The sequence below is a fragment of the Megalops cyprinoides genome, chromosome 5 (assembly GCF_013368585.1).
Source record: "Megalops cyprinoides isolate fMegCyp1 chromosome 5, fMegCyp1.pri, whole genome shotgun sequence".
Taxonomy (NCBI): Eukaryota; Metazoa; Chordata; class Actinopteri; order Elopiformes; family Megalopidae; genus Megalops; species Megalops cyprinoides.
In genome coordinates, this window is record NC_050587.1 from 23,356,520 (window position 1) to 23,373,588 (window position 17,069).

At 40.8% G+C, this 17,069-nt stretch overlaps 1 protein-coding gene across 8 annotated transcripts in view; it reads right to left on the reverse strand.

Annotated features, from left to right (window-relative positions):
• The window catches only part of mapkap1 (MAPK associated protein 1), a 54,926-nt gene extending 42,177 nt beyond the window's left edge, over positions 1–12,749 (reverse strand). Inside the window, exons 1-6 of one of the 8 annotated variants that reach the window (XM_036530089.1) lie at positions 11,828–11,882; positions 11,137–11,189; positions 10,801–10,884; positions 7,624–8,083; positions 4,184–4,273; positions 3,361–3,509 (exon numbers count right to left, since the gene is read on the reverse strand). In XM_036530089.1, the coding sequence (XP_036385982.1) occupies positions 3,361–3,509; positions 4,184–4,273; positions 7,624–7,903 (519 nt within the window). In that variant the 5' untranslated portion in view covers positions 7,904–8,083; positions 10,801–10,884; positions 11,137–11,189; positions 11,828–11,882. Of the gene's footprint in view, positions 1–3,360; positions 3,510–4,183; positions 4,274–7,623; positions 8,087–8,291; positions 8,304–10,800; positions 10,885–11,136; positions 11,190–11,509; positions 11,574–11,827; positions 11,883–12,579 lie in introns of those variants that run through there. The other 7 variants (XM_036530088.1, XM_036530087.1, XM_036530090.1 and 4 more) reach the window with 7 other exon arrangements.
• Between the last annotated feature and the right edge of the window lie 4,320 nt (positions 12,750–17,069).

Below are 17,069 nucleotides of genomic sequence, written 5' to 3' on the forward strand. Positions count from 1 at the left end.
ACGCACCATGCATGCACAAAGCAGGGCTTGTTTTTTGCTATTGAGCAATCATGACTAATTATGGTTTTAAAGGGCAGCTGTCAGAGATTTCTGAAATTCCCATATGTAATACGGATTGTGCTTTCAAATCAATGTATTCCATTAAAAAAGTTCTTTCAAAAACGTTCTCCTGACTAATTTTGCAAAAAAAAAAAAAAAATCACAATCCTCTCCCCATAACCTGCTCTTAAGAATCATTAATGTTAACTTTTGGTCCCATTAACAGGAACAGAAAGGAAGCTGATTGGTGTGTCGTTTTCCATGGAAAATGGATCATAATTTAAAAGTTGTTCTGCTTTATTAAAGCCCATCACTGTTCTGTTTTAATAAGTGCTCTTTTGAAGTCATTACCTACAGCAGCACTAAAGGCTGAGCCAATAAAAGGATACTTTAATGTGACTTACAACCCCTTAATACACTCCATTTAATTACTGTAGAAACGGGTTCTGCTTTAATTAAATGCTGAATGCTTAATGAAGGATATGCCAAAGAAGCAAAAGTGAAGAAAAAAAATATTCATGGTCAACAGATCATTTTTATGCATATTTCTCTCCTAAAGGTGATATCCACTATGGTAATATCGGAGATATTCTACACCAAATGCAAACACGTGATGAGAAATTCATTTTTAACGAGAGAAGATTCAGAAGATCATTCCTTATCAGTCACATACTTATTTATTTCCCTCTTATCATCTCTAAGTTTATCCCTGTCAAGGAACCATGCTGGAACCTGTGGTCAATCTACTCCATGTACTCAACCTCATGCTTTCCCTGCTAGAATACTAAAATGCACACAATCAAAAACTTAACCACAATCTACCCGCTGATAATAGCTGCAAGGATCATGGAGTATGGCAGGAACAGGGGTGTTTTTTTTTTTTTTCTTTCTATCCTATAATGTTCAACTAACGGCAGCTAAGAAAGCACTAGAGCGCACAGTCAGTGACTAGCGGTTCAAATTGGTCCCTCATTCTAAATGTAGAATGAGTGAGGAGCGCCTATCCAAAAATAAAAACCAGCGCTACTCAGCAGCGATGCAAATGGGAGGAGAGGGCAGGCCAGAAAACATACACAATCCTAGAAACCGCACGCTGCTCGCTCCTACCTACCTACACATAAATCCTAAATCCAGCTTAATTCAATCTGGTTCTTGCATCTGACATGCTGCACCACAATTAGATTAGGAAGACAGTACTTTTTAAACTGCTGTCAGAGAGAAGCCAGGCTACTGTAAACATCTGCCTAAACACATGGCTGCCTTTCGCCAGCCAGGCTTTAAATCAAAAAGGCAGCGATGAATCTTTATTTGACACTAACGCTTCTTAACTTCATACACACGATTAAAATGAATTGCAGCTAAAATCTATGGGACAAACCACATTAAGCCCCCGTCTCCCGAAACGGTGTGCCTACAGACCTCGCACTGCAGATAGCCGTCCCTTCCCAGCATGCAATGCCGGGGAAGTTAAGGTTTCTTTTGTCTAAGCAAAGATGTTTTTGCAGAGATTCCTTTTTTAATATGATGAAAAAAAAATATGTCTGTTTGTGTGTACAGTATATGAAAAGGAAAAACCATGGCTGTGGAATTATATTTATACAAGATTTATATTTATAATTATTTAGAAAGTGCATACTTTTGCAATAAACAAAGTGCACAGTCGTAGAAAAACATTTAATAAATCCAACCAAATTTTAACGTAGCACCACAATTTGTCATGGAAAACTACACACTTACTGCTACACTACATGCTGCTAAGAATGTATATATACATTTTATGGTTATGTTTTTTTATGCCGTGGCTGATTCTCCCCCCCTACCCCCCCCCCTTTCCCATTCTGATTCGGCCTCTAAAATGCTTGTCCTTAGATTCTATCAACAGAAACATCATTCGGCACAAATCAAAAGATATTTCCTTAATCTGAGCCAGCAGGCTGTGAGGACTAAGAGTGCGAGATGACACGCCACAGTGCCTTGACCTTTACGCTTTCCAGAAAATTCTATTAAAAGCCAGAATAATTCATGGTGACATTTATTCTGCGCATAATTCCTGTAGTCTGCTCTCTTCACTAGATCACACTGTCTCACAGCAAAACGCAGGAAACCAAGCCTCCGAGCTCTGGAAGACATTTAGCAAACAACATCAGGAGCCAGGCATTCTGGTCCAAGTGCGATACTCACAAACACTAATATTTCAGACAACTCCAAGGTGGTTCCAAAGTCAAGGGACAAGTGATCATAAATTCAGCACAGCATTTGTGCAGCATGTCAGCACAACTCAATGTAGCTTCAGTTTTTCCAGATTTAAATTTAAAGCAAAACCTGATTTTTCTGTTGTTTTGTACAGCTCACCTTCTTAACCACACACAAAGGTCTGAATGGAGCCATTTAAGGGCCAAGACACTTACGTCTATACTGTCTGATGCTGTCTAGACACTGTTCTGGAAAAAATGCTAACACCTGCCAGAACTGTGTGTTGTAAGGCTACATATCAAAGTGCTGGAAACGTTCTAGACCTACGTCACTGATTTGAACAATTAACGTCCTCAGCCTCATGTAAGTGTGCGAAAAGATCAAATTAAAACGCAAAACTCCCATCTGAAAGCACAGCGTGATTTGGATGTGACTGGGCCGATAAGCATAGAGCTCCTCCTATCCCAACCTCTACCTCCTAACTTCCTCCAGTGATTGCCTCATACAGTACCTAAGACCCACACCCAGCACCGAACCCCGTCAACAGTCTGACAGCAACTCAAGGGCACTCTTCAAGGACTATAAATAACAACTCATGACATTAGATATCAGAGGGGTAGCAAACTCAACGTATTCTTTCACGAGATGGAAATGTACAGAATGTTCCTTGCCTTAATAAAATGCCCACAGTGGCAGTCTCTAAAATGGATCTAAAGAGAGCACATCCTGTATGTGTCTTTTCAGCAACCCCTGGCCCCTCATCTTAGGACTGCAGTTAGGCACTTCCGTTTTCATAGATCGTGCTAACCCATATACGCAGGACTCTCATAACCAGTCTCGTCAGCCTGAATGGAAACCAGTGGGATAGGAAACAGGGGTGCAGGAGCAGGCGGGCTGAGGAGCAGGGGCGGCAGTGTAGCAGAGTGGTTAAGGAGCAGGACTCATGACTGAAAGGGTGCTGGTTCGATTCCACTCTGGGGCACTGCTGCTGTACCCTTAGGCAAGGTACTGAACCCTGAATTGCCTCAGTAGAATATCCAGCTGTATAAAAGGATAACATTGTAAGTCGCTCTGGATAATAGTGTCTGCTAAATGCCAATAATGTAATGTAATGCAGTTTGGGCTCACCTTGCCGTCAAACTTGGAGTACTCGTTGAAGGGGTTGTTGAGCTGCTGGGGGCACTGCTCCAGCCGCAGTGAGAGGGTGGACTGCTTCCCCACGCTCCGCGGACGCTCCCTGAAGTCCTTCTTCTCGAACAGGGAGCCCAGGTCTTCCGCTGCAAAGTGGAGGTTCAGAGGGATCCATACCAGATCTGATGGAATCAGACCGCACTGGACCAGAACAGGCACACTTGCGCTCTCAGATCCTCTGTGAGGATGAATGTGAGCTCTGGAACGGTGCTTTAATTATGCAGATGTGCATCTTAGCAATAGGACTAAAACTACACAAAAGCAAAAACATCTGAAGCCTTCGGCTAAGTTTTACAGACATTTAACTACTTCAGACACAAAGTATAAAGCCTATTATGTAGAGGTAAGAGGTAGATGTTACTTACTGCTTTATTAAAAGAATCAGGCCCAGGGAGTTAACATGGTTAATGTTAATGACAGTTGGACAAATGTGAAAAATAAAACATTGCCTTGATTTTCTTGTCATATTTTAATAAATAAAGTCTAGTGCAAGGCTACAGCATCTTATAAGATTTTGTAGCACCAAGATCGCAGAAACCATCACATTGCCATGTGTGTCAGAGCTATTGTAGCCTGTTGCTGTACTTTACTATTTAAAATTTCAAAATAAATGAACACTGTTTCAGGTTTTTTTTTTTTTTGAGCTGATAGCAGCCAGATATTTGTGAGGCAACTCTGCAATATGAAATTTATGATATTTGCAAAGAAACATGAGCTAATACTGGTGTGTTTCTTCAGCACAGACACATGATGCACCTACCTGACTGTGAGGAGCTCCTCTCCTTCCACTGAACATTTTTGCATTTTATCTGATTCTGTCGCTCTTTCCTCAGCCTTTCCAGCTTTTGAGCTTTAAAAAGAGGGAGACAGAGGTGTATATTAATTTCCACACATACACATTTCTTTCCTGTAGCAGATTTAACGAGCAATGCTCTTTTTTATTACTTCTTTGTTCTTTTACAGGACTGTACCCTGAAGGTAGGTATCCTGAGACACTAAAAATGGACTCAGAAGAAAGACACTTGTCTGCCCTTTCCACAGGTGGCGTGGCCCTCGTCTCCATGGGCAAGTGGACTCACACATTCCTGTGTCCATGCTGCATCTGAAAGGCCATCCACTTACCTGACCCCAAGTGCAACCAGCCAGTACTTATTTTCATTAAAGATTGTGGGAAACAGACATTCTACAACTGCAAAGCATCACTGACTTTCTTTAACACAGCCCCACAATGGGAGCAGAGTACATGCAACCAAATAAGCCTGTGGGACAAATGATTGTTAGTTGTCAGACTGAATCAAAACTCTACCCACTCACAAACTGAAACTCGTACGCCAAGCGGAAAATTAGCGGTTTGACTTTATGGTGCTTAATAAACAGCCTCTGGATACATAAGCCAGCCCATACTGGCCTCTAAGTTTCATCCATCAAAATAAAGGAAACATAAATAAACAAAACAGAAAATACCATTGCTGACAAAGAAACATTTTAAATATGTAATTGGGAACAAATGACGAACAAACTGAACAAAAACATATACATACATTTTTTTACATATCATAATTATTCATTTCCCCTGGTGCGACCCTTCCCATAAATATTCCAAAAGCCATATATCATTTCATCCAAATATATGGTGGGACTTTTGGCTCAAAAGTACACATTTCACATTTCTAAAAGCCATTTCTTTTGCAAAGTACAGACCTTTATCTCACCATGTCTTTTAATAATAATCAAGTCTGCATAAACTTATTTCTAAACTTGAAAATGAATATGATAAAATGACATATTTCTTTTAGTACCACGGACCAAGACTCCATCAGTCACTGGATTCAGCATAAGCAGTGAATTAAATTACAAAGATCTTAGAAAAAGATCTGTAATGGTGGCATTCGGCTCTCACATGACTCCCCCCCTCCTGCAGTGAATGGCATGTGCTGCCAGATTACCTGATCTGCTGAAGTGGTACAACCCGCCACTGACATAATACATCACACACTGTTTTGTCAACAACTGATGGTGCTGTTTATCAAATGCCCATCATAGTGCGCCCAGTAATGGCATCTGTCTGCCAGTGCGCTGACAGGACCGCACAGTGGAACCTGAGCCCAGGCGTCAGTGACTCACTCCTGCTGCGGTACTGCGTTTGTGTAATGTGTGGGTCATGCAATACAAAACATATACACAAAAAGTAGTTCTATGCGAATAAATTTTGATTTAGAGTTTACAGTTGATGGAAACAACCTCGTAAAAAATGACTACGCCAGCGTAGCTCTCCATATTCCCCCTCGTGCTTTCGTGCTTACCGGCTGCCCCTGGTTTGTCACGTCTGTCTGGGTTTCCTGGAGAGACAGCCTCGTTGGGTATTTTTTCTCAGAGGAAGAACAATTTTATTGGCCCGAACAGTTTTAACCAACGTGACATGGAGATGGACCCCGGGCGAGCCCAAAGGGTAGCTCTGGTCGTCTGTGGAGCCTTTGGACTCTCCCGGGTTCAGACAATCAAAAAACCCGGCACTGCCCACACCAGACCCTTCAAAGAAGGTCTGTGACATTCAGGTGCCATAACCATCGAGGTCTGCTTTAAGCAAGCAACACTAGGATCCTGACTCGTGTAACGCTGCCCGCATTAGGGAACAGCCAGCCCAGTTCCCCCTGACCCCGACGGCCTATGACACCTGTATGACAGCAGCACACCTTGGAGGGCAAGTCTGGCAGGTGCTCCATCCCCTTCCACTCATAAACAGAGCTAGCAAGGAGTTAAAGCTTCCCTTATAATTCACTTCATTGACCTTAATAAAAATTGATAAGGTTTACTGCTCCTGGCCCAAGGTTTCAGCTCTCTCTCTCTCTTCATATATTTCTGCCTCTACATACTCTTGCTGCAATGCATTTGGTTTTTCATTCTGACAATTTCCAAAATTAACCAACAATACCATGTAAGTACAGAAAAAAAAAGATTAAATGTGTAACTCAAAGTGAAGGATAAGTCCACCGTGGTTAGTTTGAATGGAGGCCTCAGTCCATCTGTGATAACTGCAGTTATCTGGCCAGTCTAGCCATTTTTTCCGATACAGGCAGCCTTCCACGAAAAACACATTGTAAGGTACCGTTTTCTCTGTATTTTATTTATACTTTTCTTATGGAAGTAATTTTTTCTCTGACTTAATTAAAACATTTTCTTCTGAAATGTTTTAATTGATAACCCTTTGCAGCTTTTTTAATCTCCAGAGTCATTTCTATGAGTGAAAGGGTTATCTACGAGAAAGAAAAAAAAAATAATAATAATAATAACAATAATAAAAAAACAGGAACAATCAACTGCGCTGGGGCGTTCAAGCAAATCAAGACATCATTTCCATTTACATACAAATCAACCCAAGGCAACCTCCTGATTACAACCACATCTACCCGTACCAGCTGCACCATTTGCCCGCAGAGAAAACCTAAATAAATTACTGCCATACATATCCCAGAAGCACTGTGCTGGATCAAACACACTTTCTACATTCCAAAGGTAATAATAATATTCGCAGCCATTCTCCGGCAGCACACAAAAGCACATAACATCATCAACAGTAGCTACGAAGAAAGCAAAGGCTGATTTAAAATAGACAAATAAATAAATAAAATCCTTCTCAGTGCCTTAGGCCTCGACTCAGTTTAAGTGCAACGTGCTTTGTCCTTAACATTATGTCGCAATTTTAAGTGAGTGCTACATTACTTTTTTCCTTTGTTTCCTTACACAACAGCGATTCAGCAATCTGCAGTCATAGATATAAATAAATACACTGTGTAAGAAACTGGGGGAAAAAAAAACAACTTTTTTGTTTGCTTGTAGCTCCAAGACAAAGATACAGCCTGCGAGACACTGATCCAGATTCCTACCACCCCCAAATGACACAGTTAGGCCTCTATTCAATCTTAATGCAAAGCACTTTGTCCAAAACCTTATTTAATCTTTTGACATTCCTTACTTCATAACTTATTCCTCTGACTTTGATATGAAAATTTGGTATGTCGGTTTCCACGACTGCAGAACTCATAACAATGTGCGAGCAATCTGGAAAAAAATGAGGGAACACTTACTTTCCTTCCTTTCTTACACTTCAGGACAAAGTGAACTGTGCTTATATTAAACAGAGGCCAGCCAGGTGCTATTGCTTCCACTGCCCCCAGTGACCAGGGAAGGGGGAGGAGTTACCTGTATTGGATCGCCTACGGATGCCAAAGTCCCAGCTGGAGGTGATATCGACAGACTGGGAGAGATCGCAGCCTTGAGTTTCTCCGGCGCTGCCATCCCCCAGCGAACCCGGCCCGGTCACCCCTCTCCCCCCACTGCCTGGCGCCGAGGAGAGCTGGCACCTCTCCAGGTCCACGTCGTGGTCGATCAGAACCATCTCACACATGCCCGTGTCATCACTGGTTACATGGGACTGCCGGATGTGCGCTAGGATGATGGCAGGATTGTCCAGGAATGCCATTCTCTCCTCCCTCTTTCTTTTGCTCTCTCTCTCTTTTTTCCCTCCTTCTCTACCTTTCTCTCTCTTGGTGGCGATGTCGCTCTCTCTGGGAATCAGACGTTTCTCCTACGTCGTCTTCGTCGTCTTCTTTTTCTCAGGGGGATTATTTTCTCCTCTCCATGTTGGACCATGGGTGCCCTCCTGCTGGTGAAGAGCAGAAAGTCAATTCAGTGTCAGCGCCCAACAACCAAGAGATGTGTACCCTAACATTCAACAGTTCACATGGCCTGGAGTGGAGTCTGGACAGGCGCTAACATGCTAAGAGAAAGTGTCCAATCTCCTTCATGTCAGGTGTGACAGAGAGAGTGCGACAGTTGTGAAGAACGCCAGGACTACTCCTCTAACTCACTTCCAATTTATCTTTGCCATTTTGGAGACGTGCATTGCCTCTGTATACTCCTCCTGCAAGGAGACGCCAGGTCATAAATATGGTGAGGAAAGGCTCCATAAACCCCCCAATCAAAAATTACTACCGCCCCATCAATGCATCATATAACTGTCCGCCTGCTAATTGGCCATTTAGAGCGTCGTTAATGGTTAGTTAGTTTACCTCCCACACTGTGACTGCACTTGAAATGAGTTAACGACTGCAGAGGGAGTCAACGACACGTAGTAGCAGATGCACTCTCTTTTATTGACCTAGCTTATCGTTTGCCTGCCATTGCTCAAAGTGCCAACCTGGGGTTCTGATTAGTACCATCAGGAGAAAAAGGGAGATGTGGCCCACGGGCAAATTTGGATTCATGTGAGAACTCTGGATACTGATTACAAAAACTGACAAGGTCATGCAGTCTTTATGTTCCTTATTCCATGTGCTTCTCAATTTTTTCTAATCTCTTGGTGAAAATTCAGTTTCCTGATAGTTCAGAGCAAAAACAAAACAAAACAAAAAAAAAGAAAAGAAATGGTGCAACTTTCTGAAAGTGGCCACTTGCTGTCTGTTGACAAAAGTGGCCATGCATTTAATAAAAGTGAAGAATAGTCTCAATTGCCCTTTATATAAACATGAAAATCAGATGATGGAGTCCAGTATTTTACTGTATAATCTATGGCAGGTGAAATGTAGTCTTAGTCAAATTTTGGTGGTCTGCAAGTAGTCCTATCTCAGGTCCCAACCCTTGCAAAAAGGAACCCTTTGAGACATCTTTTTCCCTTAATTAAGTCTTTTAAAAACATTTTTTGAGTAATTAGAAAGTACATATTTTAATGTTGTATTTTACTTTCCTTGTTACCAACAGGTTAACTGATGATTTGAGGCTGCGTAAATCAGACAACTTGCATAGATTAAACAGTTAAAAATTTTTAAATAATTGAGTTTTTTTTAATAATGATAGGCCTATAAAGAATGTTGATATGATATTGTATATTGCATATTAAACAATATATAGTAACTATTAACAGATACATTTAATAAATAGATACATTTTTATTATGGATGGCATGACCATGTTCCCTTAAATACAGCTCTGAGACAAACCATGTTCATTTGACTGGGAAGTCATACACCTACGTTTTCCTTTTCCCAACCAGTTGGTGTGAAATTTATTGTTAAATACTTGTATAACGTATTTCTCTTAAAAAACTGGAGGCAACATTAAGGGAGGCAGGCTATATTAAGGGACACGCACCCATAATGTCCTCACTTAAACCATAAATCCAGCAGGAGGAAAATGCTAATCTCCTAATTAACAAGCTAATTAGGCAATCAGAGCTCTACAGAGAGATGCCTAAATGAAAAATGACAACTCAGCCACTGGTTTCCCTTGCACCTGCAGGCTCTCTAAAGCTGTCACAGCAAAAAAGGATGATGTTAAAAATAATAAAAGTACAATATTAATTCAAACAGATGACAAAGCACAGTCTTCTTTGTATTCCGCGGACAGCGTGGGGTTGCCTGACATTTGGCTGCACCCTAAAAGTGTGGTTTATTTAGCGCAAGCATGGGTCTCTATCATTCGATTCCTCCGTGGATGCAGGATTTCATGTCAGATCACACGGTTTTCTGGTCACCAGCTCCACTGTCTGTAACTGAGACACTTAACTGATAAAGACAGTGGAGCTCGCTGTGCACCAAAGGGTTTTCTCCCATATCAATATGTTGCTTCTGACTGGACCCTATTAAAATTTAAAGACATTGGCAGTGATTTTTTTTATTCTAGCTAGGTGTAATGAAATTCAAAGGTTAGAATGAGCGTGTGTAGCGCTCTTTTTTTTTTATTTTGTTATAGTAGGTCATTTCCTTAAGTATGCCTGTTATACATGGAAGTTTTTTGTTTTTTTTAAAGTAACTGTCGCACAGATGGACAGATCAACGCATTTGTCCCTTTGTGGACGCCTGAGTGACATTAACACAGAGAGAGACAGGAGGTCCCCCTGCCTGCCACAAGCTGGACTATTGTCATCGTTGTGATGAAAGCTCTGCCTGCCTCCCAGTCATCCACTCTCTCTTCAACCTCACAATTTCCGAGCAAGCATTCAATAAAAACACACTGCATATATTATTTGCTAATTGAGTGTTTCTCCACAGAGGAAATAACAATTATCACCAAAGCATTAAACCAGTGCTAGATGTCACAACAGGCTACAGTTTTAATGTGACTGACAAACAAAAAAACGAGTTAAACACATGATGACACATGATGTCACAGAGGTCAAGGACTTTTGGAACAGAATAAAAAAAGAAGAGTAAGAATGTGACACAATCTCAAGATTTCAGTGAGCATGATACAATGAAAATTTGTCCACATTTTTCCCAAGTAAGTCATACGCAGTGATTCACTTCATTTCAAAGCAACCCATTTTATGACACAAAGGCTAATTAATGTTGAATGCTGTTTGATCATCTATCCCAGATTCACCTGTTCAACACTGGCCTTAAGGTAGCCCAAGGTGATCTTTCAGACAAAAATATCCATACTCTTCATCAGTTCTGTGAGGGTTTCCTATTCCATCAGAACATAAATATGGTGGTTTTGAAAGATATCCTAAAATCAAGCACGGGTGTGCCCTCTCACACACTTTAAATATCCAAGAAGTTACTTCTACTACAAAAAGAAGCCCTGCAAATTTGTTTTCAGACAACACCAGCATGACGATAAAGTTAGTTAGTCGAGGAACACATACAGAGTATGAGCATAAGGACCCCAGGGAGCCCAGGGAGCCACTCTACATTTGCATCATAGCTACATGCTCACCAGCGAGGCCACAGCATGTCATCTCACTTGTACGGGTCCACGGTCCACCTATACTGGAAACCAGAAACCAGGAAGTCCTAAAAAATCCACGCAGGAATGTTCGACAACAATTTACAAGTGATTAAAGCTAAACACCACCACTATCAGGGAAAGCACAGAAAGCCTGATCAAAACAGATTTGTAATTCAGATCACTGACAGATTAAAATCCCCAATATATGACATAACACAATACTGTGATAGCAAGACTGGCCACACCAAAACAATACAACGGTCACCCCGAAACGCCAAAATTCCACAGGCGATAAAAAATGTCGCTCTAGATGAGACTGTATTCCGATAGTTAAAGCACTCATAGGGCAAGCAGTCTTTACCATCTGTCCATTATAGTTAGCTGGCTAATGTTGACCATCCATTAAAGTCTGATATACCTCGCCGCACTACAAATTAGCCAGCAGGCAAAACGGCCAACCAGCAAGCTATCTAGCATTTCAATTGACGTTTACCAGACAACACCTATCCAAAGGGCGAAGGACTGTTAAAATGTTTAGACGACAGCTAGCTACACCACTAGCTAACTACAAGACAAGACTACCACCGACGATGAAGAGTTCACTGTTTAATGGAGAAACTGTCCAGCAAGTTGCAGTAGCTAAGAGAGATAACTGAGATAACTAGTCTAGGCAACTAACTAGTTTGCGCTCCATCACTTCCGTATACATCCATGTGATGAACTTGACTGTCGACCGCCTAGCTAACAGTTAGCTGATCCATACCTACCAGCGTGGAGTGAATGACGAATATAAACAAATCCTTCCCAATCCAAACCTGTTTCTCTGTATGAGTATTTACATTTGGAACATGACACTATTTACAAATGAAACATACGCAAACGCAATGATGAAAGTCGGGACAAGTGACTGCAGTCAAGGCAGCGACTGAACTCAGGCAGCCGTAAAGCTACCAAATGCTGGGTAGCCAACGTTAGCTAGTAACTATAGTCAGAATGTAGCATCGCGGCAAACACAGTTAGCTAGCTACATCGATACTCATTGCTGTTTATTTCTTTTTAAAACCACTTAGCCACCTTCGTGTAGGTACGCCAGCTAACCTAGGTAAGCAAGCTGGAAAAGGAAATGGTCAGCTTGCTACTTCTGTTAGTGATTTTACCGGATCAGTGATGACACTGCACGGCAAAACACAAGCTGTATATGCAGCTAACAACTATCTCACGTTAGCCAAGTTAGCTTGATGCAAACACAACTGGATGTTAACGAACTTGTTTGTAGCTACATAGCTAATGAGCAAGCAACCCACTCAAAGGCATATTGCTAACACGCCAGCCAGGTGGCTAGCTAATTATTTTAGCCAGCTAGGCCTTGTCCAAACTGGAAATGCTCTTGGGTCTGCACCTTAATGTGCAAGCAAGCTAGCTAAAACGTACCGTTATGCATGTCTTATCCGAGGAAAGGATAAATCCAGGAGACCCAGTATCCGCTGTGCATATCCCCAGCCACAGTGTCGCATTTCATTTACGTTGGTGTAACAGTTCTATAGTTAGAAAATAAACAATAAACTCCATGAAAATATATTTCCTCTCTGATCCAGCTGGTTTACCTTCATACAGGAAGTAAAAAAGCATTAGCAACGCGGCCGAATGGACAGCGGCAAAGAGCTTGACTGACATAGAAAGAGCCAATAATATTTAACATATTTTAAGACTGACGGCAGTAACAGCCAATCGCAGAGAACACTATGCCGGTCAAAGATGATTTCGGCAAACCGCTACAAACATGGAACTTGGCGCAACGCTTGATCTCTGTATTCTTGGAGGTGGAGCGACACACAACACTGAAAGTGTGGACGTTTGCATCTCAAGGCTCAGACCTCCCAGAGTAATTTGAATGTGCAGGGGTTTTATATTGCTAAACTTTGAAATTCAAGTTTTTAAACATTTAGCATCCATTTCTATTTAAACTCGTTAAACGTGTAATAATTGGAATTAAATACTTATAATGCTAGTAAATTGTGGGTTTGTCTAAAGCTATCTCAGCTGAAAAACTTATATAAATAACACTTTAATATACAAATTTTGTGACAGTAATACATGATAATGACTGGCATTTTACTGAGATGTGCACAGTTTAGTAAGATAAAAGAGCAGGTATATATGTTTGACTAACATCGACCCCACAGGTCAAAAAACGGCACTCTAGCCTCCAAAGGCCATGGATGGTTGAAGATTCAATTTCTATTTTGCCTCACACATTTTCATGGTAAATTTGGTGAATTGTATTTCTAATGCCTAGTAATTTTAGATATTTCTTTAACATAGTGTTGGGCTTATGAAATCTCATTAAACATTGTTTTTGCGTTTTTCAAGTTTGACTTTTATTTTGTACTGTGCCTTGCGCTTGAAATTACAAGTACTATGTTAGTTTTCCCGGAGAAGCACGCCAATAAATGTATGCATATACATACAACAAAGAAGTGTACATTATATGGCCAAAAGTATGTGGATACAGTCATGCTGGAACAGGAAGGTCCTTTCCTGTTCCAGCATGACTGTGCCCCTGTGTACAAAGCAATATCCATAAAGACATGAGTTTGGTGTGGAGGAACCCCAGTGGCCTGCACAGAGCCCTGACCTCAAGCCCATTGAGCATCTTTGGGATGAATTAGAATGACGATTGTGAGCCAGGCCTTCTTGTTCAACATTAGTGCCTGACCTCACAAATGCTCTTTTGGCTGAATGGGCACAAATTCTCACAGACACACCCCAAAATCTTGTGGAAAGCCTTCCCAGAAGAGTGGGGGCTGTCATAGCTGCAAAGGGGGGGCAACTCCATAGTAATGCCAATGGTTTTAGAATGGGATGTCCAATAAGCTCATATAGGTGTGATGGTCAGGTGTCCACATACTTTTGGCCATATAGTGTACATGCAGACATACCTGTATGCATCTAAACACACATGTATGCAATTATGCATGTATGAAAAAATTGTTGCACATTTATTACTGTACAAAGGTGTAGTAAGCAATCTCTTTAAAACTTATCAGAACTGAACACATATCCATAAACATTTCAGATTTTTAAAAATGCTTTCAGGAAACTATAGCTTTGTCTGGAAATGAGTGGTGCTGGGTGGATAGATGTATAATGAGCCACACAGTGCAACGCAGAAGCAGCGTTCCAGCTGTACCCGGGAGCACTCCCTGTCGGAGAGTAGTGCGTTCTGACAGCTCAGCGTTTCAGTGATAAATGCACCGGTCCTCAGTCTCTCCCATTCACCGAACCCAAGAGAGTGTTCAGCTGATGCTTCAAGGTCAAGTGAAGAGAGAGCTAAACCACACAGCTCGTAGAGACAGACAGAGAGAGAGAGAGAGAGAGAGAGAGAGAGAGAGAGAGAGAGAGAGAGAGCGAGAGAGAGAGAGAGAGAACATAAGAGAGAGATAGAGAAAGACAGTGAGATGAAGAAGAAATAAGACTGTGAATGCCTCCCCTGGGTGCTGGCTGAGAATCTTATTGGGTTTTAACCTGTGCACACCTCCCTGAAATTCATCACAAGTCAAAATACACATGCACAGTAAATTTCAGGCATATTTGTTGGATATTGTGACAGGCTTGCAATGGAAAGGTTTTTTTTGTTTCGCTTCATATCAGAAAAATGTGCCTTGCAAGTGGTCAACCAAACATGTTTTTTGACAGTTTTCACATAAGGAAAACAATTCCACTCCAGTTAAGGGGTGTGTAGTGTAGGTGTTAAATGCTTTAGACAATAAATACCAGAAAAAAAGAAAAACAGTTTTGCCTCCAGAATTTATAGGATTCCCACACTCTCCCTTTATACTTTTTTTCCCAGCACAATAAATTGAATTCTCTAGAAATAGTGTCCTGTAAAACACAGTATACTTGCATCCATTTTATACAGTTTTTATTTGAACTGTCTGAAATTTTTCTTTTAGCCGGTTCATTAAAAATACATGGCAATAAATCTCTCATTATAAATTTTAAGGGATCCTCCTTTCCCCATGTCTTATGTGGCTCCTTCTACTATGCAATTTTAACAGACCACTTCACCATTTCAAACAAACTTGTTAACACTGTCAATCAGTCTTAAATGCAGCATCACCTTTTTAATTCCTCTGTTATATTATAGAACAAGTATGTTTTATTATCCAGAACGTGATTGTAAGTGGGTTCCAGTAATATCCAGTGTCATCATTGTGCTGAACAGGGCTGCTTATTCTTTTTACTTTATTTTTATGGTTAAATAAATAAAATGAATTAAATTGTATTTTGCACATATTTCGTGCCATATTACAGTATTACATGACAGTTTAAGTAAAATGACTATATATGCAATGCAACTTAATACTCACTGAAATATGATACAGCCAGCAAAACATCAGTGGCCTACACCAGTGTTTCTCAAACCTACTCCTGGCGGCCTGCTGTCCTGCATATCTTCTGTCTATCCTTGCTCTATCTACCTGACTGAACTCATCAGTGGCACTTTTGATTAGCTGAGCACACCTGAATGAGCACACCTTAATCAAGCAGCAAGGGTAGATAGAAGATCTGCAGGACAGTGGGCCGTCAGGAGAGGTTTGAGAAATGCTGGCCTTTAGCCTTAGCAATAGTATATTGCTAGCGAGTGGTAATTGGTCCTTCATGACATGTCTTGACTAGCCTCAAAATCAACAGGACATGTTTCTGTATTACAAAACCATGTGTGGAGTGTTCACACTGTTCACATCTGGGATGACTATTATTTGGTGAACTATTTAGGTGGACTATTATTTGTTTTTGACTGGCAGACACCAAGAAAAACATAAGAAAAAGTAGCCCAATCACATGGTGCAGACTAAAAATACCAAACATCACAACCCTCCATCAGGTGATTTTAAAATTGGTTGTTTGAAAAACTGGTAAAACTAAACACATAATAATTATGTTTTTCCATTAAAATCTGATGATGGCGCATGTTCTCAAGCTGTGTTAATCTATTTCATCTATTAGGTACCTCCTCTGTTGAAATTTTCTTCAATCGCTTGCTACTTAATGAGTAAATTACATTTAATTCTTAGATTGTATTGACTTCTTTAACAATGTTTCATGCACTACATATCCAACAGAGCACAGCCCCCCCCCCCCCCATGTATTAGTCAGAAAATTAAGACTATACCTTGAAAACACATACATTTTGCAAGCATTGAATTCTGCCAGATTTTAAAGTTTCCCAAGTTTTAGGAACTAACTTCTAACAGCAACAAAAATGTTTGAGGAAAACTAATATGTTTCAGCAAATCTGCCATTTGCCCTTGCATAATTTTATGCTTTTAAACAGTAGCATACTTATGTTTGGAAATTCTTGAAAAACCTCTTAAAGCAGTCGGGAAAGTATCTTTAAAATATATTGTGCTTGGTGCAAAGTTATAGACACCTCCTTGTTCTGAGTGACTGGAAAGGAAGGTACCTGGCGACTCTTATCGTTTTACAACAAACCGATTAAGCGCTCCATGCATTAGTAAATAAAGAAATTAATTAATTAATTAATTATAAACTTTATTTATTCATTCATTTAAACTCAATACAGAGCAATGTCAGATGAGAAGTCTGCGCCTTGCATCCCCTAACCAAACCCAGCTCGGATGCTGCCATAGCAACTAAAGAAAAGGGACGGCGCAGCACCGCTTCTACTTATGTGGTTGATGTCACCCGTAGCAACGGCCAATTAGAAGTTGCTACCTGCCTTCACAACCGTGATGGAGCTAGTAGTCTGTCAGAGCGTAGTGACGAATCAGATATCGTCCTCTGATTGGAAAGATTGTCCGTCGATCTCCTTGGGAAAGGCTCGGATTGGTGTAACGGGGCTCTCTTTGCAGTATTATAACCATGGCCTCTACTAGTCCACCTTGTGGACAAATTTA